Source organism: Bactrocera oleae, chromosome 5 (genome assembly GCF_042242935.1).
Source record: "Bactrocera oleae isolate idBacOlea1 chromosome 5, idBacOlea1, whole genome shotgun sequence".
NCBI classification, from domain to species: domain Eukaryota; kingdom Metazoa; phylum Arthropoda; class Insecta; order Diptera; family Tephritidae; genus Bactrocera; species Bactrocera oleae.
Genome location: NC_091539.1, coordinates 45,604,749 through 45,631,167, shown reverse-complemented (window position 1 = coordinate 45,631,167; position 26,419 = coordinate 45,604,749). Strand labels below are relative to the sequence as shown.

Below are 26,419 nucleotides of genomic sequence, written 5' to 3'. Positions count from 1 at the left end.
CGAATCGATAAAAATCAGTCCTTCACGGGACGTCAGAAAATTGTAATAGTATCAAATCCCAACGCTGATGTGGTTAATTATCATCGCTGAGACGACTGAGAGAACTTGGCGTACAATGACTTATCGCCAATCTCTCTCAACTAGAAAATCGTCCAAGTCGATAAAATCCAATCCGAATTGTATGCACAAGGTTTGACGAAGTTGATGATTATGCAGAAAAGAATTAAGAAAAAAAATCTGTGGATAAAAAAAGGAGAGTTGCGTCAGCAAAATTTATTTGATTTTGAATTTCTGAAGGATACTGACAATACGCAAGAGAGATCAAATAGTTATCGGCAGCTTATATGAATGTCAACTAAATAAAATAAATGATCAGGAGCGATTAAGTCAGAGCTAAATTAGGGATTGTTACAGTGTGAATAGAGTGCATTTGTGTTTATGTAATTTTTTGAAGGCAAAATTTAATAATTTTTTTGAGATCTCAGTATTATAGCTGATTTCTTATAAGACTTCTACATAGGCATACATATGTACCTCATATTAGGTTTTTAGCCTCCTAGAAATATTATTCATATCCTCCAGCTATTTCGGCACGCATAATATTACCTTTTTCCATATAATATTTTACAGTTGTGTATAAATTACAACAAAAACTTATATGTATATAAATATATATACAATATATACACATATTCATAAATTTCTTACAGTAACTTATGTTAAATGCCTAACCAACTGCTTAAGCGGAAAGTGAATGACCGTCTATCGGAAACCGCAAAAAAAATCGGTAATACACGGTAGTTGCTATATATATGTATATGTATATATATCCGTATATAACCTTTTTATTATATGTATATGACTATATATTTAAAAATTGTTCATGCTTTTATTCAGGGTATACTATAAATGTTGACTACGATTTTTCTCTTAAAATTGGAAAGAGTTCAATATATTTTATAAAAATGTCGAAAGCAAGTTATTCTTAGAAGTCTTCATAAAGCTTAGAATTATTAAACATCAATTAATAGATAATTAAAAGAACGTGTACAATTGACTAGTGGCTAATGATAAGTAAAGTTCTAAGAAATTCGAAACACCTTGAGATTCGAGTGGACTTGAGATAAGTAGATATACATTTATTGCAATAAATACATATGTGAGTTGACAAATCATATTCTTCATGTCCACCAGATAAATAAATGACAGCGAAAAGAGATAGAAAATCATATTTTAAGAAGGTGGATTGATAACGAAAACACAGTAATTACACTGGTCTATAGTGATTTTGTTGCCTAGATAGATACTGGATTGTGCTCACAATTTATGACCCTATCAATGATTTTGCAAGGTTTCTTCTCGTTTATTTTTGAATATTTATTTTCATTTAACATTACAAAAATCAGAAAACATGAAAGAAATTAACATACATATATGGTATAAGTATTTATAATATCAGTTTACTTTTTTTTTTGTGAAAAATTAGGTTGCGTTGAAGTAAACATAAAAACAAATGTCGATAACTTATTTTATACCTCAACTGAACGTCTTTTACGAGTTTTTCCTTTATAATTTTCCGGTTAACAATCTACCATAACGAAATGATACCATCAACCATCATGCCTTCCTTTCATCACTTTTAACATAGATTCCAGTGGAACAGCTCTTTCTGTTTCTCACTATTATTATCTAAATTATCCGAAAATGTTTCCAAATTATTGCGGGTATGAAAGTTTATCGGCAAATTTTGGACAGTTTTTTTTATAATTTCGTGCCTTATGGTTACTTAGGAAAATTTCGACTATCAACACTAAACTTTTCCAAGCTACACTTTCCGGGACAGTCATAACTTTAATAAAATCTGTAGATTTCGTGAATTGCTATAGTTGAGGACCAACAAAGGGTCCACCCTTCAACTTTTCCATACCCAACTTCGGAAAATTTTTACAAATGTAATTAAAACAATATGCTTCCACATCCAGCTCTTTGACAAATTGCTTATCATTCCTAAATTCATCACGTTTAAAATCCCTAAGCGTATTTTGAGAAAATAACCTAGGCGTAGCTGTTACATCCTTTCTTTCACTTCCACTGATAGATTGTACCGATTTCTGGGAATTTCGTGATTTTAGCAAAACTGGACAGTGATTATCTGTAGGTTTAGATATCTCAAAGTTTGATTTTTCTTAAATTTCTGCATAACTTTTCGCATATTCTCTGTAAAGTCCCTGAGGGAGCAGAACCCTAATTATAACTGGAAAAATAAACTTTATTACTACTAAGCCAATAAGGTGTCAAAATACGAAATAAAACAAGAGCATTTCACATTTCATACTTTTATGAGTAACTTCGTTATCTGGACACTTGAACCATGAAAGTTTGCTAAAATATTCATGGGAACAAAAAAAGATAGTTTTTTTTGTAGAGCGGTGTTATCAGTGTATTTACAGATTATTATTATAAGTAGTAGAGCCATTAAGAACAATTCGTAATGGCAGATTGCGTAAAATTCAAAAATTCCATCATTGAAATTTAATTATTTATGCATCTCTAGATATTGGCAATATCGTAATATCCCACTCCAGCAGTATACTGAGAAAAAATTTCCATAAAGTTTAAAAAGTTGATAGCTCAAATAACACTAATTGTACACATATAAGGTTATATGTCTCGATTTTGATATAGTTTATATAATACATATATGAACATATAAACATAGAAGTATTTAAAGTCTTGTCTTAAAGTTTTATGGAGATGGGGTGCACAATTTTTGTGGAGTCCTTGATCAGAGCTCAAAAAGATGAGACGAAGATGATGATGACGAACCTGATCGCGTGATGTGAAACATTTCTTCAGGGTTGTAAAAGTGCTACCATCATGTGTAAATAAAATTTTTGCTTTTTCTAAATTATATCTACAGGTATCTTTTATTTACCCTTGATTATTATAAAAGTCAATAACCATGAACCTTAGACTTTAAACCGCTTGTATGATAACTTTATCCAATATATACAGGTTCCTCTTTATTAAGAGGCAATAATCTCATATTACGTCGAATTCACGGGTATCTTATCTTAGTATTGTACCCTGATCCCAGCTTGCAAAACTAAGATATGACATGACTAGTATAATTTGGTGTCATTTGGCAGAGAAAGACTAAAGGTATTTAACAGTGTTACAGCTCCCCTTCTAGTTAAAGCAGGATGGCAGTATTCCATAGCCTTTCTTTCTTCATCTTTCAACAACATTTCTTAACCATAATTTAGGACAACACCAATCGCTCTGTTGTCTCCTTTTTACGTACAACTATACAAATCTTGCTCAGCTCAGGTCCTTTGAAAATAAAAAACCTAGTTATTATCTTGGATTAATCAGTATTTTTGGGGTATATGATTCAAAAAACATTTAGTATAAATACACTTTGACTATTAAATAAATATAAAGCTTTCAAGCCATTGAAGCTCCTTAAACACATACAATGCATACGGAGCTCTGTTGGCATGAACAGATCGTGCGAAAGTATAACGAATCGAAAGATCCACTTCCCGGCAAAAATCAATTATCTCAAATATCGGTATTATTTACCAGCTCCATCCGTTGAGGTGTTGCTCTGTCAATGAGAGCAGTTAGCACTGGCGCTCGCACGACTGCGACCTAGCATCAGCAAGCACTATTAAAATTGTTCAACTTCTTTTAGACTTATTTCTTGCAAAAAATTGCTGTTCACCTTTATCTGTTTGCTTTTGCGACTCGCCTATTTGTAAAGTGACAATGAGCCGTACACTCGGCTCTGGCGCAAAATCTACCGGCAAAATGCGCCTAATACAACAACAAGTGGAAATATAAGAAGGTATGTGTATGTTATGAGCAAATGGTGTAGTGGAGCAACGGTGTCAGCACGACGAAAATCGGCGCTCCACTACTACCGCTGCCGCCTACAATAGAGTCTGAGCCGCCTGAAAGAGTTGATAGCTGGTCGTGCGCGATTGACACTCTTCCCACACTTTATTGCACGAGCGTCTAACACATTTAGACTGCACAGCCGACTTAAAGTCCAAATGTGTGGCAGCAGATATTTTTGCATGGCCGCAAGTACATGTGTATATGTGAGTGTGGGGGTTTGGTAGCGTGGCGTGAAATAATCCCAACATTGGTAACCTAATCACACTGTGGTCGTTATTTGTTGTTACAACTACTCGTATTGTTGTTGTTACTTGCAACTAAAATGTTTGTTGGTTGTATGGAATGAGTGTTACTGTTTTAATTGCTGTTCACATTGTTGTTGTTGACAGTGATGTTTTATTAAAGTAGCTGGAGCAGTAGATTATTTTTCCTTCGCCGTCATTTTTTGTTTATTGTTGTTGCACAGCTATAATAACGAAATAATTGTCGCACCCCTCTTCACCCACAACCATTTCAATTGTTTACATAGTTTTTACATGCTTTTAATTGTATGCATATACAACTGTGCATATGTACACAGGTATGTAAAACTGTCTACTAGCGGGAGGTTAAGCTTTTTTGGTCCATCCAAGTCTATTGTTGGCCTGACAGTAATTACCGCCCGCCACTGGTTGCCACCGCCACGTCACCGGGACAGACACCAAATTAAATATTGTTTGTGTGAGAGTAAGCAGCAGTGCAAAATAAGACGAAGACGAAAAAAGTCACAAAAAAATCCGAAGGAAAACATTGTCACACGCTGCTCCGCATTTGTGTGCTCACAATGGCAGAGCACCGTTAATGTTCGACTAAGAAAATTGTGCCGCAGAAAAAGTGAAAATTCGTCGGCAGATCCAAAAATTATGTGCTCTTCACACGCGTTCAAGTTGTTGTTGCGGCCACCCTACCTTACACACTGCTGCTTAACGTTGTTCGTTTCATGGCACAATGTCAAGCATATGCAGCTGCCACCGCGGCGTTTTGTTTATGACCGGCCACTCTTTGTTGTTGCTTATTCGTTGCCCAACAGCTGCAGGCATTAATGCGTTGATTTTTCCACGCCTAAAATTTTTTACTAATTTTTTGCTTTTATTACAGTTATTTACCAATTCTTGTTGGTTAAGTCGAGTTTGCACAATTGTTTTCAGGCTTATAACGCTCTTCCACTAGAGATGGGTGTGTCGGGAGGTGCTTTGTATTTCGGTTTCACGATAGCCGTTTCATTTGTTTTCAGGTATTAGATAAATACTCTTTATTTAAAACGAAACTGCAATACTTATCTATCCACGATTACTCAAAATTTTGTATTCGTTCACTATTAGAAGGATTCTGAAGGACACCAAAGTAATTGCTGAGTTCGTAATGATCTCGTTGTACACACTTACTGAACTTACTCGTCTTCTACGAATAGAAATCAAATTTGTTGCGATTGCGTAGAACTTCAATTTAAAAGAATTTGTTTGTTTTTTATTTCGTTACAATAAAAATAATTTTGATCCATCAGTCATTGTCCGGAATTAAATCTAGGTCCAATCCGGCTACGTTTCTATTTCAAGATATTGGAAGTAATTTACTTCAGGTGTATCCAGATAGCTTTTATACTGTAACTCTTAAGTTTTTTATCTCTTGCAATGTCGATTTATTGTTAGAAATACTTTTTTGGATCAATCGTCAGGATTTTAATTGTTCGTTATGAAAGGCGTGGACTTGTTTTTCTTTTTCATAAAAAAAAAAAATTATTCTTAACATACTCCTGGTAATTATTAATAATTGGGGGTTGCTTTCGATCTTAAATATTTGGAACACGCTTAAAAATAACATCCGCCTAAATAATCAAATAGAAGAGATTATAATGCTTTCAAGTGCATCTGTACTTATCCCTTTTTCCAAACTATCCTTCCTCTCTACAATTCAGATCGTTTAGTGTTCTTTCTTATAGAAATATATCCATTATCCTCAAAAAGTATGACAACTGTGGAAGGTTCTGTACTGAGAACTTATCTTCGCTCTTCTGTCAGGGCCTGCAAACTGTGATCATTTGGCGGGTTGCAAGTTTGCTTTGGTTTTATCAATCAAAAAGCACCTATCGAAGATCTTAAATCAATAAAAATATCAACATCTCTTATGGAAGATATTGTCCGCACAATGAAAAAATAGCATCGTTTGTAAAGAAGTAAAAATTTATCCAAAATTTAGGCTTTTCTGGTCTGTCAAATTCGATTTTTAATCAGATCTAAAAACTGGAAGGACACTGAACTATGTTATATACAAATCATGCAGAAAAATTTTGATAGTGGTCGGATCATTTGCTTCTGAGTAGCCTTTCAAGCTAATTCGAAAACTACTGTTTCGAGAAAAACGCTTTTAAAGATAAATTGATTAAACTGACTGCACTGAGTGGTTACATTTCAAAAGCCTGTAACTCAAAAACTGTTTGATACGATTTGAAATTGTAGTATGTTATTTTAAAAGGTATAACATAACGAAATATGGGATTAGTATAATAAAAAAACCGAATAATTGTTGTTTCCAAAAGATCGATGTTAAATTTGATAACTGGATATTTGACGACTTTCTGCACATCATGCTCATCTCTAAGCCACAGCCAAGCCACATGATTCATTCCTTTGTTGCTAAATTTTATTTTCCACCAATTTGCGTGTTTTGTTGTTTGGCTGCTGAGATTGTTTTCAGATTCGTGGCTGGTAAGCGCGTAAACTTGTCACTGGGAACGTTTTGTTATTGCTGTTTCTTCACACACTTCTCTTATTGTTGTATTTGTTATGTACTTATATTTGTATGCAAATGTAATTACGCGTACACTTCGATGTTGAACTTGAGTGTCAAGTGGAAGAAAATAAAGAATGAAGTGAGTCGCGTTGTTGGCACAGCGCAAATAAAAGTAAAAGTTTTACTGTCTTAGGTCACATTTATGTTGATCTGAGGCGAATGGTCAAGTGGACACCGTCAAGCATTGTAGACGTAATAACATAGTAATGGTTATATAGTATATATTATGTATATATGTATATGTATGAGTATGTATGTATTATACTAATATCTTATTTACTTCTGAAGCGTACTATGGTCACATAGCCTATCATAACCCGCCTCTTCAAAGTCAGTCATTGTAATTAAGATCACTCGGCGATAAATTAAAAATGAACTTATTAAAATTGAAATTATAATTACGATTATTTCGTTTCACTGTTGTTTTTCTACCTTTCTTGGGTTTAATTGGTATAGTGCGTATCTGGCAACCAGAGCGAAATGTAAATCTGACCCTCGCAGACAAAAAAATAAGAGCAGAAGCCATCGACAAATTACATAATTAGGCTAATTAAAGCAAAGTTAAAAAAAAAAAATTTAAATAAAAAAAATTATATATATTATATAAAAAATATATTTGAAAAAAATTTAAAAAAAAATATTTTAAGTACAACAACTAATTAAAATTATAAATAAAAATAATTGCATAAAAAAGTTTCTACTCTACTCGGCTTAATTCTGATGCTTAGCATCTGCTTTATATGACTGGAAATTATATATTTCTTCACTGTTATCTTTCATTGAAATGCAAATATGACGTGGCAGTATTAGTATACAAAAATTAGTGCTCAGCTCGTTTTTGGTTTTGTTACTTTATATTTGCTTGCCTGTCCATTGTTATTCTTTTTCCGCTTTTTCATTTACAAATTAGCCTTTCTTTCTGGGCGTAACTTACGCGTTCGCGAAATTTTTACTTTCGTTTGAATACCGTTAAATTCGTAATAAACAACGGTAACCCAATTTCATAACTTCGTATACAAAATGTGTACATACATACATAAATAGGTGTGTAAATGTAATAAATTTTGGGGTCATTCGCAATAACAATTCCAATCGACTGGCACGCTTATGTAGATTTATGAAATATTGCAAAAATATTGTCAAAAGTATTTCTTTTTATTTATTGCTATCATAGTTTAATCACTTTTTAACACTATCAAATCAATTCGGCTAACCATGCACAACATTGTTGATCGATTCAAGTACCGACAGATGCAAGCATCAACAGATGCAACACGAACAATCTATTATTCGGCAATCACGATTGAGTAAGCGGTATGACCGACTTCGTTTCAAATCAAATTATGTCAGCACATTGCATTGCGACCATAAATTGGATTGAACAAATGTATGCCAACGGGTAATGTAGGATTGATCAAAATTATACGAGGCATACTCGAGTAAAAATATATAAACTTTGGGCATGCGGTTGGATGCGTAAAAACATCTATTCTACATCTAATTAAATTTTATATTTTTCATAGTTTTTGCAAATCAACCGTTCCATATCATGAGCATTATAATCATTCAATATCCTTGGTTGACCAACAGAGGTGCCCGAAGTCGCCAAACTATTCCGTTTCTCAACTAAAATTACTGTTGTTTTACTAACGTTTTTTTTTAATTTCGCTGGCTTTTTTATTTTTAAATAACAAAACTATACGGCTTTCCACATTTCTTGAAATTTTCTTCTTTTTTTCAAAATTCAGTTCATATTTCTGTACCTTTCGTTTACAGACTGTTTTTAATAGGTCCACCTCTCCCTATGCAACTGCATTAAAGGGTTGACTCCAGAATATTCCAAAGTGATTTGGTTAATCTTTTTAAATCTTCATTCTCAAAAGCTTTTCAAAAAGTCGCGCTTGTGATGAAGTTTTTCCTTACTCTCTTCCTTTGTGAGTATTAAAGAGTTCAGGAATCGAATTTCTTATATAATATTTATATAAGTAGGTGATTTCAAATAGCCTATTATTGCATTTATAGTTCGAAATACCTTTTGAAATTATATGAAGAATAATGTTAGGTATTATATTGAAATTGAAAACCATCAACTCACTGTTATATACATACATATACATACATATGTATGTACGTATGCAGGTATGATAAGCTCCCCTTGGTCTTATTAGCTCCTATAAACTAATTGCTGATGTTAATTGTTTTTATTGTAAATTAAAGTCATAATTTGGTTCGTAATGTGCATTTTCCGAAACTTGCATTCCAAGCATGATCTATTTAATAGCGATAATTGGGTATCACCTCTGCTCCTTAACAGCATTTACACCGAGCAATTAAGCGGCTAAGACGAACAGTGACGAATATCATAGCAAAGTGTGTGAATATGAATGCGTTGAGTGTAATTATGGTGAGCTATGATGAACCAGTATCACCATTTATAAGCTTACCACCAGAGACAGCATTCATATTTGCCACATTGGTCTAATGTCTTCGTGAGCCTATGGCTGGGGCAGACAATTGCTTCAAGCTCGGGTTCGCATGCGGATATGTGCATTTTCTTTTTTCTCCATTTTTTACGGCGACAAATTGTTGAAGAATAGTCACAATAAGTTTATATAAACATATATCGGTTAATAGTATATAAAGGGTGGTTGGTTGGTTTTTAAACAAATTTTCGAAATAATCAAGCAAGAGGTTTTCGATTAGTTTTTACAATTTTATATAGCGTCTTTTGTTTCAGAACAGTGCTAGGTGAAATTCAAAACCAAGACATATTATTTGTAAGTAGAAGTTATCCTGATATACCACAACGGTTACGAGTATGAACATTACCATTCATATTGTAAATATTAAAAGATACATTCAATTTCAAATCATCAATGAATCAAATTCAGAAACAGTACAGTGGAACTATTGTGGTACTATTGTCACTTTTAATGAGCGGACCTCGGACAAATACATATTTATAATTTAGCGTTCGGATGTCTCACACCATCTGGTAAAACACTATGATATTTTGCTGACCCGTTCTCACAACAGAGGACACTACGTACACGGAATAGAAATGGATTTTTTAACGGGCAGCATACCAAAATTATTGGGGGAATGTTTTCTCCGACGACAACCTTTATCTAGTCGCTTATACGAGTAGTAACAAGACCTATCTTCGAGTCGCCAAGCATTGAAGAGTAAGGAATCGACCAGCCTATACCAGATGGTTAAATAAACGGGCAGTACTTGCCGTGCAACCCTGCGCTAACATGTCCCCTGACGTAAACGTGGTTGTGCCGTTCAGAATAGTACTTGTGTGGCAGAGAAAATCGGAATATTGACCAATCGGTTTTCATTTTGTGATATTTATATAATTATCGTGATAAGACTCAACTGCTCCAGGCTTCGGTATTTAAAGTCACAGTATTTAATAACAAGCCACAAACTATTGGAGCCCTAGAATACCAGTCAAGTATATTACAAACCAATGCGGCGAGCTCGGGCAAGAGTAAATTAATATGCGAAAGGGTGATCTTTTACAGCAACCATTCTTATTTACACAACATGAAAAGCGTTAACATTTTATCATACCTGGCCTACCAGCTGATTCAGTTCCTAGAAACTTGCAAAAGCAACAACGCGCTGACATTTGGCCAATTTGGAACACCCTTTGTTTATTAATAACAACTACTTAGTATGTGCGTTTAAGCACACTTGATATTAGACCAGCTGGGCATATCAACCAAGTTAGTTACTCGTAGTCGCCTATTTACTTGGCTACTTTTTCATAATTCAAGACATTTAAAACGACTGCTGAACCTAATGTGCATAGGCACCCAGGAAGACACTCATAGAAATGCGCACATGTGTGTATGTATGTATGGAAAAATAAAAGTATAAATTTATACGAATGTAATACTTATGGCACATATGTGACGTTGCATAATTGTGCGCATTAAACAGTCAACGACTCGGGATGAGCCGCAGAAAGCGCGCCGCAAAGCGGCCACGGTGTTGACAAACGTATTGACTGGGGCGCTGGCGCAGCTGGCAGCCGGCCAAACTTGGTTTGCTGGAATTTTCTACATACAAGCAAATATACGAGTATTTAATTGAGCGCGCACACTATCACTATCACTCTTGTGGAAATTTGGCGACACAACGCAACGATTTTTGGCGAGTGGAAGGCAGGAGTGAAAATTAAATTAAATTTAATAAAAAAACATATATTAAAAAAAAGTTATAAACGAATAACTGAAAAACTGTAAAATTAAAGGGAAATTGAAGTTAGAAATTGAAAAAGTGAAGAGAAGAAATGCAATAATTACATAATGTAGAAGCATAACGCGGTGGGCGTGCGCATAATTGTCGCCGTAACACCAGCACCAGCACAATAATTACAGCAAATAAGTCCTCGCTTTAGCTTATTATATAAAATGTGAAATTTCTGGTATTTCAATTGGTAATCAGGAATTTAAAAAGAAAGTGACAAGAACAATACAACACTTCCTTAAAATTTGGTCGCTTTTGTTTACAAATCATTTTTGTAAATTTACTTCACAAACTCGCTTTTGTAATACCGGCTTGACCTTGTTTTATATACACAAATATGTATATAAATATACCATATGTTTTTTGTTTTTGTGCAACACTTCAAGGCGTGTGTGGTCACCCACGTGTGGACATGTGAACGCTTGAGAGATTTCGCGCGCGAAATTTCGTTTTGGATATGGTAACGACATGTCCGCAACGTCAAGTAGTGTCAAGAAAACAAACCAATATACATACAGACATACTAAAAACATATAATATATAGAAACAAGTGTGAGTAATAAAAATTTGACTGACACCCATGCATATCTGTCTTCTTTTAATCATATCAGCAAGCGACTCGCACTTTCTGCATGCAATACCAAATTCAATCCAATTGTATTGTAATAATATTCATTATTGTAATCGCAATGCTCTAATGCGGTTTTTTATACGTTTTTTGGTCAGCTATCGGCTAGTTAGGCACTGGCAATGCCTCGAGGCAGCGAATCACAGAGTTCATGGTATTTAAATACACCGTCGTATACCTTCATATATGCAGGTATAAATACATACATACTTACATATACCTGTGCCTATGTGCATTATGGGCGTTCATATGTATGTAAACTTTTTATGACACCTCTAAAATGTTACGTTTACGCATCGTTCATTATGAAATAAAGTGCTTTGCCTTGGCTATGACCGAGTTTTAGTGGGTTTTATCAGTGGACTGCAAATAAATTAGATTTACTACTTTGGCACGCATTACTACAGCACGCGATATTAAATATTTATTTGTTTTTTTTTTTATACTCTTGCAACATGTTTCTACAGCGTATAATAGTTTTGTTCACCTAACGGTAGTTTGTATTACCTAAAACTAATCGAGTTAGATGTGGAGTTAACGTATTATATATAAATGATCAGGATGGCGAGTCGAGTTGAATTCCTAGTGACTATCTGTCTATACGTCCGCCTGTCCGTTCAAGCTGTAACTGGAGTAAAAATTGAGATATCGTAATGAACTTGTGCACGGGTTCCTTGGAAAAAAAAACGACGAGTTCGTAGATGGGCATAATCGGACCACTGCCACGCCCACAAAACGCCAATAAGCAAAAACCTATAAAACAATAACTAATCACTAAATTAAGATACATCAATAAGTAAATAAATAATATGCGTGGTACCACTGATCTTAAGGTGACCTACTCGACCGATATTGAACAAATTTGGTATATTATATTACCCTGACAGTCTTATATTCCAGTGCGAAAATGGGTTAAATCAGTTTACAACCACACCTACTTCCCATATAACACAATTTTAAATTCCATCTGATTTTTTCACTTTCCAGTATGCAAATCAAGCACCAATGAATGTATTGGGATAACACTTTGCCAAAAATGGTCAAAATAGGATTACAACTGTTCAAGCCCCAGATACCAAATATGTGGACCCCAGTTCCTACATCGAACATTTTATCCAAAATATCGGTCAATATGTGAGATTGAAATTTGGAAAAAAATATGGATAGAATCGATCAATAGCTTAGAGTTAATATAAAGTTTTGCCAATGCCTAAAAGTAAGTCCCCAGTTTTCAGCCATGCAAGTTGCAATAGTATAAAATGTTCGGTTACACCCGAACTTAGCCATTTCTTACATGTTTTCATTATTTATTTTCGTAATCTTATTACGCTTGTCATTACACAATAGATTTGTGGAATATTTTGAGAAGGTCGATACAAATTGGTGAACAGAACTGCTAACGACATACCGGTGTACAAATAAGGTTGGCTTAGTTCCACTCGATATACAAGTATAGAACTATTTATATGCATTGACTTCTGTGTCTCGAGCCATTAATCTAATATCAACAAAATTGGTGATAAGAATAGGAAAAAATTACACGGTGCTGTTAAAAAAGTTTTACAGCGCATATAACTTATGCAAAAACGATAGACCCAGCAAGTTGTGGCTGCCGAAACTCTAATACAAAAGAAACTCGTAAGATATTTTAATGAAGGAATGAACGATCACATGTACACAAAAGTTTCGGTTTAAATTGGTCGAGCTTTTTTGGTAATTGTAATGAGTTTAGAGTAGTAATTTACTTATTTTTTCGATCCTTCCTTAACTTTTTGTAAATATTTAAATTCTTTCAATTTTGACTTTTGTCTTTTTTATCGAAGTTTATCCACTACATTTGCTAAATTATAAACATATCGTAACTAAATATAGGTACGACTTGATAAAAATTCCAGAAAATATTCTTTCAAGTCTAACGAGAAAAATTTTAAATTGAACAGATTGCTGTGCCAACTATAATTACACACATATGCAAGGATATGAACTATTAATAGCTCTTAAACAATTTTGAAAACCCAAAACTGATCTTTGTCTAAAGTAAAAGCCTTTCCTTAGTTCCAGAAGTAGAACCCATAAACGAACAGTTCTTTCAGTAGCCGTCACCACTTGATATTCATTGTCAACATAACCGGCTTTCTTTTTGACATACATAAACCAGTGAGACAATATACTTTCTGACCTAATTGCTGATCACAAGTTTTATGCTAATTTTCACTCCAAATTTTGCATTCAAGCAGCAAATCATCAATGAATTTTATTGTTTCTTGTAACAACAATACTTAAATGGCATATTGAAACGATAATACTCTACTTTCGAAAACATTTATAAATCTTATATTAGGAATTCTCTCCAACTATAGAGAAAATGGTGGTTCAAGAAGCCAAGAAGTTCGAGAATCGGGTAGTTCCGCCATCATGATTGTCCCCAACAGGGTATTAATTGTATTCAAAATATACATTTATATCGGAAAATGCTCAAAATAATAATTGAGGTCAACATTTTGTGAAAATTCGCACTCTAAATCAAAGCACAGAAACATAATTTGGGAGTGTATTAAAAAGTAGTATAAAGAGCGTTGAACCTAGCAAAAGCCATAAATTTGTTTGGGACCTTCTTCGCTGATCTTCATGCGTTCGAATAATTTATTATAACTATTCTAAAAAAACAACTTTTAATATTTGAAATCAATTAAAATATATTGTATATCTGAAATAAAAATTCCCTGGAGGTGTAAAAGGATTGGAAAGTCGTTTCATATATTATTAAAATTTTATAAAATAAATATACACACTTGTTATTTTACAAAGTATGCAAATTTATTTTTTTAATAAAAATACTACAAATATTACACCCTGAACAGGGTATATTAAATTTACCACGAAGTTTGTATAAAATATATATATATAAATGATCAGCAAGACGAACTGAGTCAATTTAGCCATGTCCGTCTGTATGTAAGCGAATTACTTCTTCAATTTTTGAGATATCGATCTTGCAGTTTTTCTCTCCAAGAAGCTATTCATTTGTCGGAAGTGTACATGTCGCACCACCAAGCTGCCTTAGGAATCAAGTGCTTGCTGAAAACCCTTTCATTTTACAAGATATTCAAATTTTGGCATGGGTTAATGTCCAAGGCAATGGTGCAATCTCCGAAAAAATTGTTTAGATCGAGTCACTATAGCGTATAGCTGCCATACGAACTGACCGAGCAAATTCAGGTTTTTGTAAGGAATTTTTTATATTTGTGAAGGATGCTATAGCTTTTTATTAATAATTATTTCAAAAGTATTCAAAATAATATTTGTTTTATTTCACAAAAAAATGTCTAATAAGATTAACTTTTTGTTTAAAAAAAAATCAAGCGCACTCACCATTTTCCAATTTTTTTTAAATAATCCACTGAGTAAAGTAATCCTTTCAATTCAATGTGAGCGGATAAAAATTATTTTCCACCAGTTTTACACTGCACTTTTTTCATACCAATACACTTGTTCTTTATTTTTATTTTTTGTATCAGTTGTTGATTGATTTAGAAGATCCTGCGAGCAGGTAGCTCAACATTCGCTGCGCGCACTCAATTTGTATATATTATATATATGTAACACAACCTTACAGTAATCTGTTTAGCAAGCGTAACTGTTTTCTCATTCTTTTACAGAAAATTTACTTTTATATTTCGTCAATTACCTTCGTTTTGTTTTCTACAATCACAAACCACAATTCACACGAAGACCACTGCGTTGCTGCTTCCTTTTGTACTGCAATATGAACTTTCAAAAATTTGTTGACGCGCAAACATTTCACTACACGAACGCGTTAAACGAAAAACTGAACCGTCACTGCGCGCATGCGCACTCGTACTAAGCGGACGCGTTCGTTTTGTGGCAGGTAGGAGCAATCGCACCAGCTGCTGTGGTGGCAACATCGCGCTTGGAGAGATGATGCCAAAAACAACAGCAACAAAGAGCTATAATTACGCACTGCGCGCTATGTTGTTTACCTGATACATCGCATGTATTGGTGTGTGTTTGCTGGTTGCTCTCCAGTGAAAAATGAGAAAAGCAAGGCCATAAGGCAATGATAAGAGGTAAATGCATCCCTCGTCTCGCATAATAATAAATCAATAGTCATGCGATGCATTGACAAAATATCAGTGATGAGAGCCTATGTGCTGTGTCAACAATACCAACAATATGAGTAAATGTATGTATGTATGTGTTTTTGGATAGTTAGATTTTTTTGGTACATTCGAATATCTTTATAGGTAGAGGTATTTGTTGCATCTTCATTGGTTTTGTTTAGAATTTCGTAAAAATTATTTAACAGAATAAAAATCTAATTGAGAATAATGTAGCACATACATTTTTGAAAAAAGTTTCGAAAATCAAACGATTTCAATACATATTTATTCCTTGGGTTTTATGAAAAAGTTTTGTAATGCTATTGTCCAATAAGAATTTAAATGAATATAAAACAAGTTAAACGTTAACTTCCGTTTCACCAAAGCAATCAAGCAGCAGTTTGTGTGACAGCTATATGCTATAGTGACTCGATCTGAACAATTTTTTCGGACATTGCGCCGTTGCCTTGGGCAATAACCCATTCCAAATTTGGTGAAGATATCTGGAATGAAAAGGTTTTCATAGTCGTTCAGTTTGTATGGCAGCTATATGCTTTAGTGGTCCGATATCGGCGGTTCCGACGAATGAGCAGCTTCTTGGAGAGAAAATGATGTGTACAAAACCTCAAAATGATGTGTATAAAACTAAAGACCAAAAAAATTGGGTCCACATCTGAGTTTCTATCGCTAAGGTGGTAAGAATCACTAGCACGTGTTTAATCCACCAATTATTTTATTTAGCTGAAGATGGTAAGCCAGCTTTCCAAGATAATTAATTTATCACATTCGACCAATAAATTATTTAGCAAGTTGCCTTGAGGTTCTTTAATTTAGAGAATTGAAACAGTCCCCATCGACTGCTTTAATTTATTGTAAAGCATCGGAAATTGGATCCCAATCTGAAATAAATATATAAACACGGTGTTTATACTTTTTCTCTGTGTTTGACTGAACTTCTCCTTCAATTTCTGATAATCTAAAATGTCTTTGGAGAACGAGGAACGTAAACCCTAATTCCCAAATTTTAGTGAGGATATCTGACCCTTTTGCCCTTCTCCAAATATTCGATTTAGATCACAACTTTTGAATATTCGAACACGCTCGCCCTTCCAACCGATAGAATAATCTTCGCCTTCTTCCGAGTAGATTCGCCGGGGGAAGAGCACATTTTCGACTATTCCTTGGTCTCTAATGTTTGAAAGAGGATCCATGTTTCATCAAAAGTCAAGCAGAAACTCCTTCGAACCGAAAAAAAAATTGAGGGCTCTACCATTAAACACTCTTTTTTCGTTTTCTAAAATTCCCGAAAACTCCCGGTTCTACACGTGGTGAAAACAAAACTATGAATACAATTTGTTAGAAAATAGCCAGTACCCATTTACGAGAATGTACTATATAACATTAAAGTTTAAATACTTACCGCTCCCGTATGTAATAAAGGGTGATCGATTTCGAGGTTTCCTTATATCTTAAAGAAAAAATACAGGAAATTCAAACTTAATAGGGATTGTTTATTATTATTCGAAAGAACATTCTTTGGCATTTATTTTTTGAAGATTATCTCTTTCAAATGTTGGCCACGGTGCGTCTCAGATAGTCCATCCATTGAGTCCAATTTTCGATGACTCGTTTGAGCATTTCGACTGGAAAATGGCGAATGACACGCGTGATGTTTTGCTTCAAGGCCTAAATCGAAGCGGGATTATCCGCATATACCTTAGACTTTACATATCTTCACAGGAAAAAGTCTAACGGTGTTATATCACACGATCTTAGCGTGGCCAATCGTCCGGCCCAAAACGTGAAATTATCTGCTCACCGAAGTGTTCTCTCAATAAATCCATTGATTGATGCGATATGTGGGAAGTGGCGCCGTCTTGTAGAACGTGATAACGGTTGTCATTGACGGTTACGTTCTCACCGCTATCATTTTTGAAGAAATATTGACCAATGATTCCACCGTACTACAACCACACCAAACCCTGTTTTTTTTCGGGATGAAATGGCAGCTCTTGAGTCTCTTCAGGTTGGTCTTTGTCCGAAATGCGACAAGTTTGCTTGTTTACATATCCATTAAGCCAGAAATAGGGCTCATCGCTGAATAAAATTTGGGTCGAAAACTTCGGATCTTCTTGGAACTTTTTAAGAGCCCATAGATCGATGTCGCTTGGAAAAGTCGAGCGGCTTCAGTTCATGCACAAGCTGTAGTTTTTACCTTTCAATTTAAGATCTCGGCATAGAATGCGCTAAGCCGTTAAATACGTCAGTCCAGTTGTTGCAATCGGAGCCGAATCGACTTACCACGGTCTTCGTGTACACTCTCAGCTACGGCCGCAATATTTTCTTCACTGCGTGCTGGACGTGGTCTATTCGGTCGAATATTATTCAATAATGAATGCTGGGTCTCAAATTTGGTGATGGTGTTGCGAATAGTAGTATGGCCGATTACGTTGACCATAAGTTTAGCGAAGCGCGCGAAACACATTCTTTACAGAACATTAACTTTCGTAGTAAAGTCTTACCATTATGAAATGTCAAACAATACTGAACAAAAATTACATGGCAGCTTGACACGATTCACGCGTGATATTTTAAGAAGACTTGGATCACCGTTATTAAGAAATCAGCTGAAGATACAGAAATATTGGTCAATAAGTGTGATTTTTTAATTAAAATAATGCAGTAGATATTTCTCATAAAGTTTTGCATTAGCGCCTCGTTAGACGTTAGTCTAGGCACAAGTACTAACTAGTACGAAATGTACTAATACGATTGGAAATCCTCAAAAAGGAGGACAACAATAAAAATAAATTTAAATAAATATATGCACTAAAATTAGTTGATCTTCAAATTTTTACAGCGCTTACAAATTCAATTGCAAACCTTAAAACACAAATCAGTGAAAGTTGCAATTATTTAAACAATTGCATAAAAAACCCGAAAATTCACTTTAACAAAGTGCAAATTTGTGCATGCCAATGTGTGTGCGTGTTTGTGCGCCTGCGCGGCGAATAATATTGTCATTAAAATTTTAACAGTTAAGTTTGACGAATTTATCAAAGCACAACGAATTCTATTTAAAAATTCAAACACACACTGCCACACATAAGCATACATAGCACATACATAGCAAATACATAGTAAACATATAGTAAATGTATGCATATTTTGTGGCGTGTGTATTACGGCTGTAAGCGCATCGGCGAACGCCAGCAACTTATTCGACTCAAAACGCGGCACGGAACTGCAACGCAGTCAAGACACGTCCATAATTGTTGCCGAGTATTACGTGTCGCCGCCATGGGCCACTGCGCGATCTGCCTTGGATATACAATTGACCCGCTGACAGTGCGGCAGATCGGCAAAGCAGTCATTTCGTCGTAAATACTATCGTAAATATATACTAAAGTTGCTAAATTATGGTGGGTATGAGTATACGTGTATGTGCCTTGATCGCCTATTCCGCCTCATTACGGGTTAGTGGTCAAAAGACGACTGCGAAATGAAAACGAAACTGTCAAATTGTACAATTGTACAATCGGCCTGTTTGTTGCAGTTACTGTGCGTTGTTGTTGTTGTTGCTGTTGTTACCATTACTGCTGCAACAATTGCGCATGGTTACGCAGTGTTAAGCGCTTTTTATTTGCCTTACGTGAGAGCCATTTCAAATGGTCGCTTCAACCGCCCAGCAGGTGAATCCGCATAAATACTGAACGCACACATACATACACAGATAAAAGCTTATAGACGAGCAGTCAGCCGCGCATAAATACGTATTTAAATAAATAAAATAACTGAAAATAAAGTATTCGTAATGTGTTTGTAAGTAAAGTAATCATTATCCGCGAATATACATATACACACACATAACAAGGTATAAATATTCGGCACTCGCTAGCTGTAATGCCAAACTAGAAATGGAAAATGTTGAACAATTATGAGTCTTGGCTTGTTGGCGTATTGTCGGCCCACCTGACTGCTCATCTGCCCCACCACGATTTGACTTAAGCGCGGTATTCTACGCACGCCGCTTGTTCCACATTATAATTCCCACTTCGTCTTGTTACAGCCGAATTGTCCCTATGAGCCGCTGTTGCGTAACGTCGAAACTCGCGGAATTTGAAAATTTGCCGTTAATTGTTTTTGGGCAGATCTCGATCTTAATGTCAGCAATTTGCATGTAATTGTTACGCGCTTGACCGTTACATATTTGTCTACCATTATTTTTGAGGAAGTCTCAAATAAGAAGCACATAACTTTTCATGTTATACTAACGTCTGGGTTAAAAGCTACAAGTATAATAGGTATCAGCCATTAGTTGAAACTCTCGCAGTACATATAGTTGTTGTTATAGAACGAACTGATTACCACCGGTTGAGTTTATTCCGAAATAGTTTTGGTGATAGCCTGTATCTACAGATTACTATTTTAATAAACTCAAATTACTTTTAAGCCGAATGGTGCCTGAATTTATATTTAAGTCGGTTCAAAATTTGTGTAGCACTTTTACACTCACGTTTCGCTACAAGCTGGGGTTTATTGGACATTTTAGAGGTTCGTTTTAACAACTATTTACATTGTAGATTATTAAGATAATTACCTCTAACCTTTTTGGTATTTATGGAGATGAAACACTATTGATGTTACTATTGCTACTTCCCAGTTTCTGAAGCGCCGCAATGAGACAACTTCACAGTAGTTAATGCACACAAAATGTTAAACACGAGTTTTTGTCACAAATGGAACGTATCTTGGTCCCGAATTTAGGAAACACTCCTTCTTTAAAATATCGATGAGAAATTTTGCAGACGTCATCTTCTACCAAAGAAGCTTATTTATCATGCATTGAATTTTTTAATTTGGCAAGATATCTTTCAAACATTTTTTGCATAGATTATTATCCAAAACACCGCTACAATCACCGAATATATTGTTCAGGGCCACAATAGCAGATAGCTTCAATACAAACTGATCAACCGAAATCAAGATAAATATCTTTTTATATCATTTTATGGTATAAGAAATGTACTTGGGAAGGAAATTATAGCTTCGGTGTAGCCGAAATTAACGTTTTTTCTTTGTTTTTTAAATTTTGCACCAAACCTCTAATATTGGAGGATTAATTTCCATTCAAAGGATTTTGATGAATTTAGTCAATATCACACTTCGTCTTATCGAACTTATATTGCCTTGTGTGACTGTTATAGCTTCTTTAACCAAAGTTCCGTAATATTTCACTAAGTAATTTTTTTTTTTTGGAAGTTCTTCCAATGTCACTTGAATTATGTACAACTATTTCGAAAAATGAATAATGAAAGCAAGTTGTGAGTCTAATTGCTTAAAACCTCAACGTTATTTTAATAAATAGGGATTGTAGGGTCAAAACAAAACTACAAATGTGATGACCCAACCTTATCGAGTGCTGATAATGACTTTGGCGTCGTTAAAACCAATAGCATTACGAAAGCCCACTGTGAACATTTACGATAACTGAGTAAATCCTAGACAAACAAAAGCCGAGGTTAAAATTGACCTTTTTTTAATTGATAATATCCGCTTAAACTACGAGTGTACTATTGAAATTTCTCCATGAAAATAATATGACTAATATGTCATAATCGCTCATCTTAGATGACGATGACTTTTATATAAATGGGGCGGCGCTGGACGTTTTTAGAAGTTTCAAACGATCGATGGATCTTATAATGAAAATAAACTGCGAAGAGGACTCCACTTCCACCATGTGGAAATCATCAAATCAACTTACATGCTTCGGAGATAGTCATAACGATTCTATTAAAATTCTTCGAATGAATTTATTCTTCAGAGAGATCGTCAGAGGCATACAAATACGGAAATAAAAGCCAAATAAACAAGTAACTAATAATTATTGTGTAAAAATCTACCAGACGTTATTGTGTTTTCCTCATAATTTCTAGAATAGATAGAAAATTTACTGATAGTAAAACGATTTTATGGTTATGACTACTTCGAAATGTTTATATTACAAATATAACTTGATTGCTCAAACAAGAAACAAAGTATGTATTAATATTTATATTTACTTACAACTAGATAAGGCTGTTATTCGCTGTGATTTTTTATTAATTAAGTTAGTTACAACAACAATAAGCTATATTGTAACTCTTGCTGTGTCTAGCTTGAGGTTAATAAAATATTAGTACTGGCAAAGATATAAAAAATTATGCAAGTTCGGAACTGTTTAAAGCTTATGTCCCCTATAGTTATGATATAAGATAATAAGTGATGTAAATTAGATAAAAAGATCGAACAGAATCTAAGCGTTTCCACTACTATTTTCACGAGTGTTAAAACATCAAAAATACTCACTGAACATGTGAAATTATTTCGAAGAGGTAAAGTTTTTAATACAGTTTTTTATTATTACTTGACTTATTCTTGCTATGATTGCTCTAAATAATATTGTACATCAATTAGAGTCAAATAGAACTCGGAAAAATATATACTTATGCTTTAGTCTTAGGTAACCATATTTGTCTCGGCAAAATACGGGACAGTTTTTTTTTAGTCATCTTTTTTTTTATATTATAAATAATATGAAATATGAAAATCGCGAAATATAATAGGTGAGAGAGCAACACAATTTTATTCAATTCATTATTTTTTTTTTTAATTTCTAAGCCCGGCACTGTGCTTAACTCGGAATCCGGGCTGCCCCGGCCTAACTGGGACGAATGGTCAGCTAAGATAAGCCCGAATTACATAGTTTAAATATAATTTCGAATATAAGATCGCCGTTACAAATTGGAGTTGATTTAACGGCCTTCGATCATCGTATTCCTTCGATCATTAACTTAAAAATACAAAGCAGATTTTTTGAAATTCACAAGTGGATATAAACTTAAGTAATACGTCCTTGTTGAGTTAGAAGAATTCCCTTGGGTCAATATGACCAAAATATAGATAAATGGTGCAACATTTTAGTATCTTTCCTCTCTCCTAGATGATAAATTTAGTATTTCCATTAATCCGGACTAATTTAAACGAATATATTGAATACACAGCAATATAGCTAGACATTAAGTATGTTGACTACAGCCTCAAATATTTTGGGTTCAATTTGTTTACAACTTCACCCAGGTACGAATGTTAATTTAGCCCAAAACACTTTACAGATATTTTTCATATTAAATACATAGTAGCTGAAATCTTTAAGTATGTCGTGCACTTTTACTCTACCTTTCTTTTTCAAGGCGAGAAAGTACTGATATCGCACAGCGATCAACCGTTCAAATTATGTTATATTATAGAAGTATAAGTATTAGAAATAATAGCTGCTATCGATTCGTCAAACCTGAAGGAGTAGCGAATCGAACAAGAAACTAGTACAAATGAAATAGAATAGCATAATCATATGGCGTTATACTACCTGGTGAGTATACCACGTTAATGAAATAACTGCATACACTCTCTTATCAAATTCCTCTGTTTAACTTTGTTGTTGCGTTCGCTGTTCACTAGAGAACAGAGCACAAACATAGTGAGCTGAAAAGTGGCATTCGATTTGCCTAATTTCCATTGGTAATTTTAGTTATGACTACAAGTATATCTACAGTCGCTAAAGATAACAACTACTTTAACTGGTTAACTTTTGTTGTGTAAATATAGACAAAGTAAACTTACTAAGAGAACTAAATGTTATGTTACAATTAATTTAAATAGCTTCTGTTCTGTTTGAAGGCAACCAAAAATTTTAAACAGCAAGTTTTAGAACCATAAAATGTAAAATGTAAAAATGATCAAAATGCTATTTAAAATTTTTTTTTTTTGAGAGATATGTAAACTTTTAGAATTTTACGTCTGTATACTTGATTTATATTTGTTTCGATAATAAATAAAAGAAAGTTGGCTGAGATTGCAGGATGTATTCCAAATGAGTCATATCCAATACGGTAAATAGTTTACGGAGCAGAAAAACTTTCAAAGTAATCAAATTAAAAAGTTTCGCCATTGAAAGTGGTTCATAAGTCGGTCATCTCCGCGATAGTTAGAACTACGTAACTGGAATTACAGCTGTTCAAATTTGAAAATTCTTTGATACAAACAAAGGTGTCCCGAATTTCACTAGCCTAGTCAAACGATGAAAACTACTACCTTTTTAATTTGAATTTTTTTCTTTTCATTACTTTTGACTTTTAGTCATATACTGAATATTTTCTGATTCTTATAGTTAAATTTATTCTTATGTAAATAAAGATTTATGGTAATCCAAGAATATAATCCAAGAAGTCGTTTATTTTAAGGAATTTCTGGTTTTTAGAGGTGTCAATTGAAATTGATGTGAAAAAGTGACAATAGCTGCATGAACATGACAACGATAACCCGACTTCTCTTCAGTTGTCCAATAAATCCAACGGATTTTACTAAAGATTCCCGTGGAGCGAAGTAATTAACGCGTCTACTACAATTCTCTGCAATTGCTTTAACTCTATACATATATCTTATTTCAGTTTAAGAGTTTTAAAAGATCAAAAACAAAATATACACTCAAAGTTTTGAGGTGCTCTGATGAGATGTGGTCATCACCCCCAGTAGTAGCAGCTCCGTACTCGTCATGCTTACTTTTATCTAACCAATACATAAAATATAGAGATTAATATATATATATATGAATCAGGCCTATTATATATTAGTCTCAAAATTAATTAATTAATTGTTTATATTTGTTGACTTCGAAATATAATTATAATTTTGAAAACATCTACTTGTATATCAATATTTCCTACGAATACCTATTGCAATTAAAAACTTATTCGCTACTATAGATTATAATTTATAATAATTTATACTAGTTTATTATTGAATTTCAACCAATTTATGTCAAACGTAAGTTTTAATTATGGCCTATTGATATGAATGAATGATTTTATGAATTAGAAAGAGATTAGATCCAAGTGTACACCGACAAATTAGTTTATTTTTTATTTCTGAACTTGCAGACCGGGAATATAAAGTGATTTATCACGTCGGCAAAGCAATAAGCTTGCATATCAACAGATAAAAGTTTTATCTACAAAAACAAAAATTCACTTAGCAAGAGCCGTCTCGACCAAAGATAAGGTTTATTCATGAGAAGACCTCAATAAGAAAAAATAAACTCTTGTTCTTTTCGTGCTCGTATTAGTCGAGTATTATAATTAATTTCGCATTTGAAAACAAGCTATGCTACTGTAGATATGTACATAAAAAATTAAATTTATTTAAATGCTTTTATTACACGTGATTAGTTTCATGAAAAGCAAAACATTCTTTTCTTAGGGTCCAAACCCGATGTAATATAATAGTCATTTAAAACAATTTAAGAAAATGAAAAAGGTTGAATATCGAAGAGCGATTTTCTTCGGGCAACTTCATAGTTGAGGGGCAGTCTGCGTTGCAATCAAAATTGCTATCACAAAAGTTCGAGCAATAGTTAAACTGTTGACCTTCGGGACAACTTTGTAAATAATACACAATTTCGCCATTAACTTCGGCGCAAAAAGCGAATTTCTCACAAGAGCCAAACTGTGGATAGAAGCCAACATCGGGGCAATCGAATGCCGGTAGTGTAGTAGATTCCGGTTCTTGGGTGGTTGTATCTGGATTCTCAGTGCTTGTAGGTGCATCAGTGGTTATGGTGGTACTAGTTGTTACATCATCGGTTGTTTCCGGCTCTTCAGTAGTTACAGGGGCATCTGTTGTTTCCGGCTCTTCAGTAGTTGCAGAGACATCAGTTGTTGCCGGCTCTGCAGTAGTTACAGTGGCATCAGTTGTTCCTGGCTCTTCAGTAGTTATCGCGACATCTGTTGTTTCCGGCTCTTCAGTAGTTACGGGGGCATCAGTTGTTGATGGCCTTTCGATAGTTACAGGAGCATCTGTTGTTTCCGGCTGTTCAGTAGTTACAGGAGTATCAGTTGTTGCCGGCTCTTCAGTAGTTACAGAGGCATCAGTTGTTTCCGGATCTTCAGTAGTTGCAGGGTCATCCGTTGTTGCCGATGCATCAGTAGTTTCAGACTCATCTTCTGCGGGTGTCTGATTGTCAATACTACCAGTCGGAGCTCTATTGGGTATAGTTGGTCTGATGAGGTCACCGCTTGTCGTAGAAGTTGTGGGTATTGTAGGATTTTGTACATCTTCATCGCCATCAGAACTGTCTTCGGAGTCACTAAAATACGCGACTTTTGGCACACAGAATCCATCGTAACGATTAAAAATGTACCCACTTTCACAATTTAAATATTTGATATTGAATGTGTCGTCCTCATTAAGATCACATGCATAAAATAATTGAGAGTTATCGACGAGTGCGAATAATCCTACACGCTTACAAGGATTCACCAAAATTCCAGCATCGACCACGGCTATTGCCAAACATAATCCAAGAAGAAATAATTTCATTACGCTTAAGTAAGTTCTTTCACAGCTTGTTGTTTTCGTTCACTTCTTTAAACTACAAATAACTGTAGAGCACCTTTGATGTATTCTTTTATAGGAAATTTAATTAATCGGTTGAAATAATACTTCTTCCAAATATTTTTTAATTAACTGATAAAAAACGACAATTCCATAAATACAAGTAGATAAATAATAAGCAGTTTTATCTCCTTGACTTATAATACAAGGTGCGTTCCAAAGTAAACAGTAAAAAAGTAACAAA

The 26,419-nt window shown here is 34.3% G+C and overlaps 2 protein-coding genes across 3 annotated transcripts in view; both read right to left on the bottom strand.

Annotated features, from left to right (window-relative positions):
• Positions 1–26,419, bottom strand: part of LOC106616094 (mucin-2) — a 118,449-nt gene that overhangs the window by 26,242 nt on the left and 65,788 nt on the right. The window contains exon 1 of one of the 2 annotated variants that reach the window (XM_014232578.3): positions 14,993–15,476. The exons of the other annotated variant lie outside the window; for it this stretch is intronic. Within the exon in view, the coding sequence (XP_014088053.2) occupies positions 14,993–14,995 (3 nt within the window). The 5' untranslated portion in view covers positions 14,996–15,476. Of the gene's footprint in view, positions 1–14,992; positions 15,477–26,419 lie in introns of those variants that run through there. 2 annotated transcript variants of the gene reach the window in all.
• On the bottom strand, positions 24,950–26,230 carry Muc18B (Mucin 18B). Its single transcript, XM_014232546.3, has one exon. The coding sequence runs from the start codon at positions 26,158–26,160 to the stop codon at positions 25,072–25,074; it is 1,089 nt and encodes a 362-aa protein (XP_014088021.2). The 5' UTR covers positions 26,161–26,230; the 3' UTR covers positions 24,950–25,071.

Coding starts and splice junctions, on each gene's coding strand:
- Muc18B (XM_014232546.3), bottom strand. CDS start 26,160: ATGAAATTATTTCTTCTTGGATTATGTTTGGCAATAGCCGTGGTCGAT.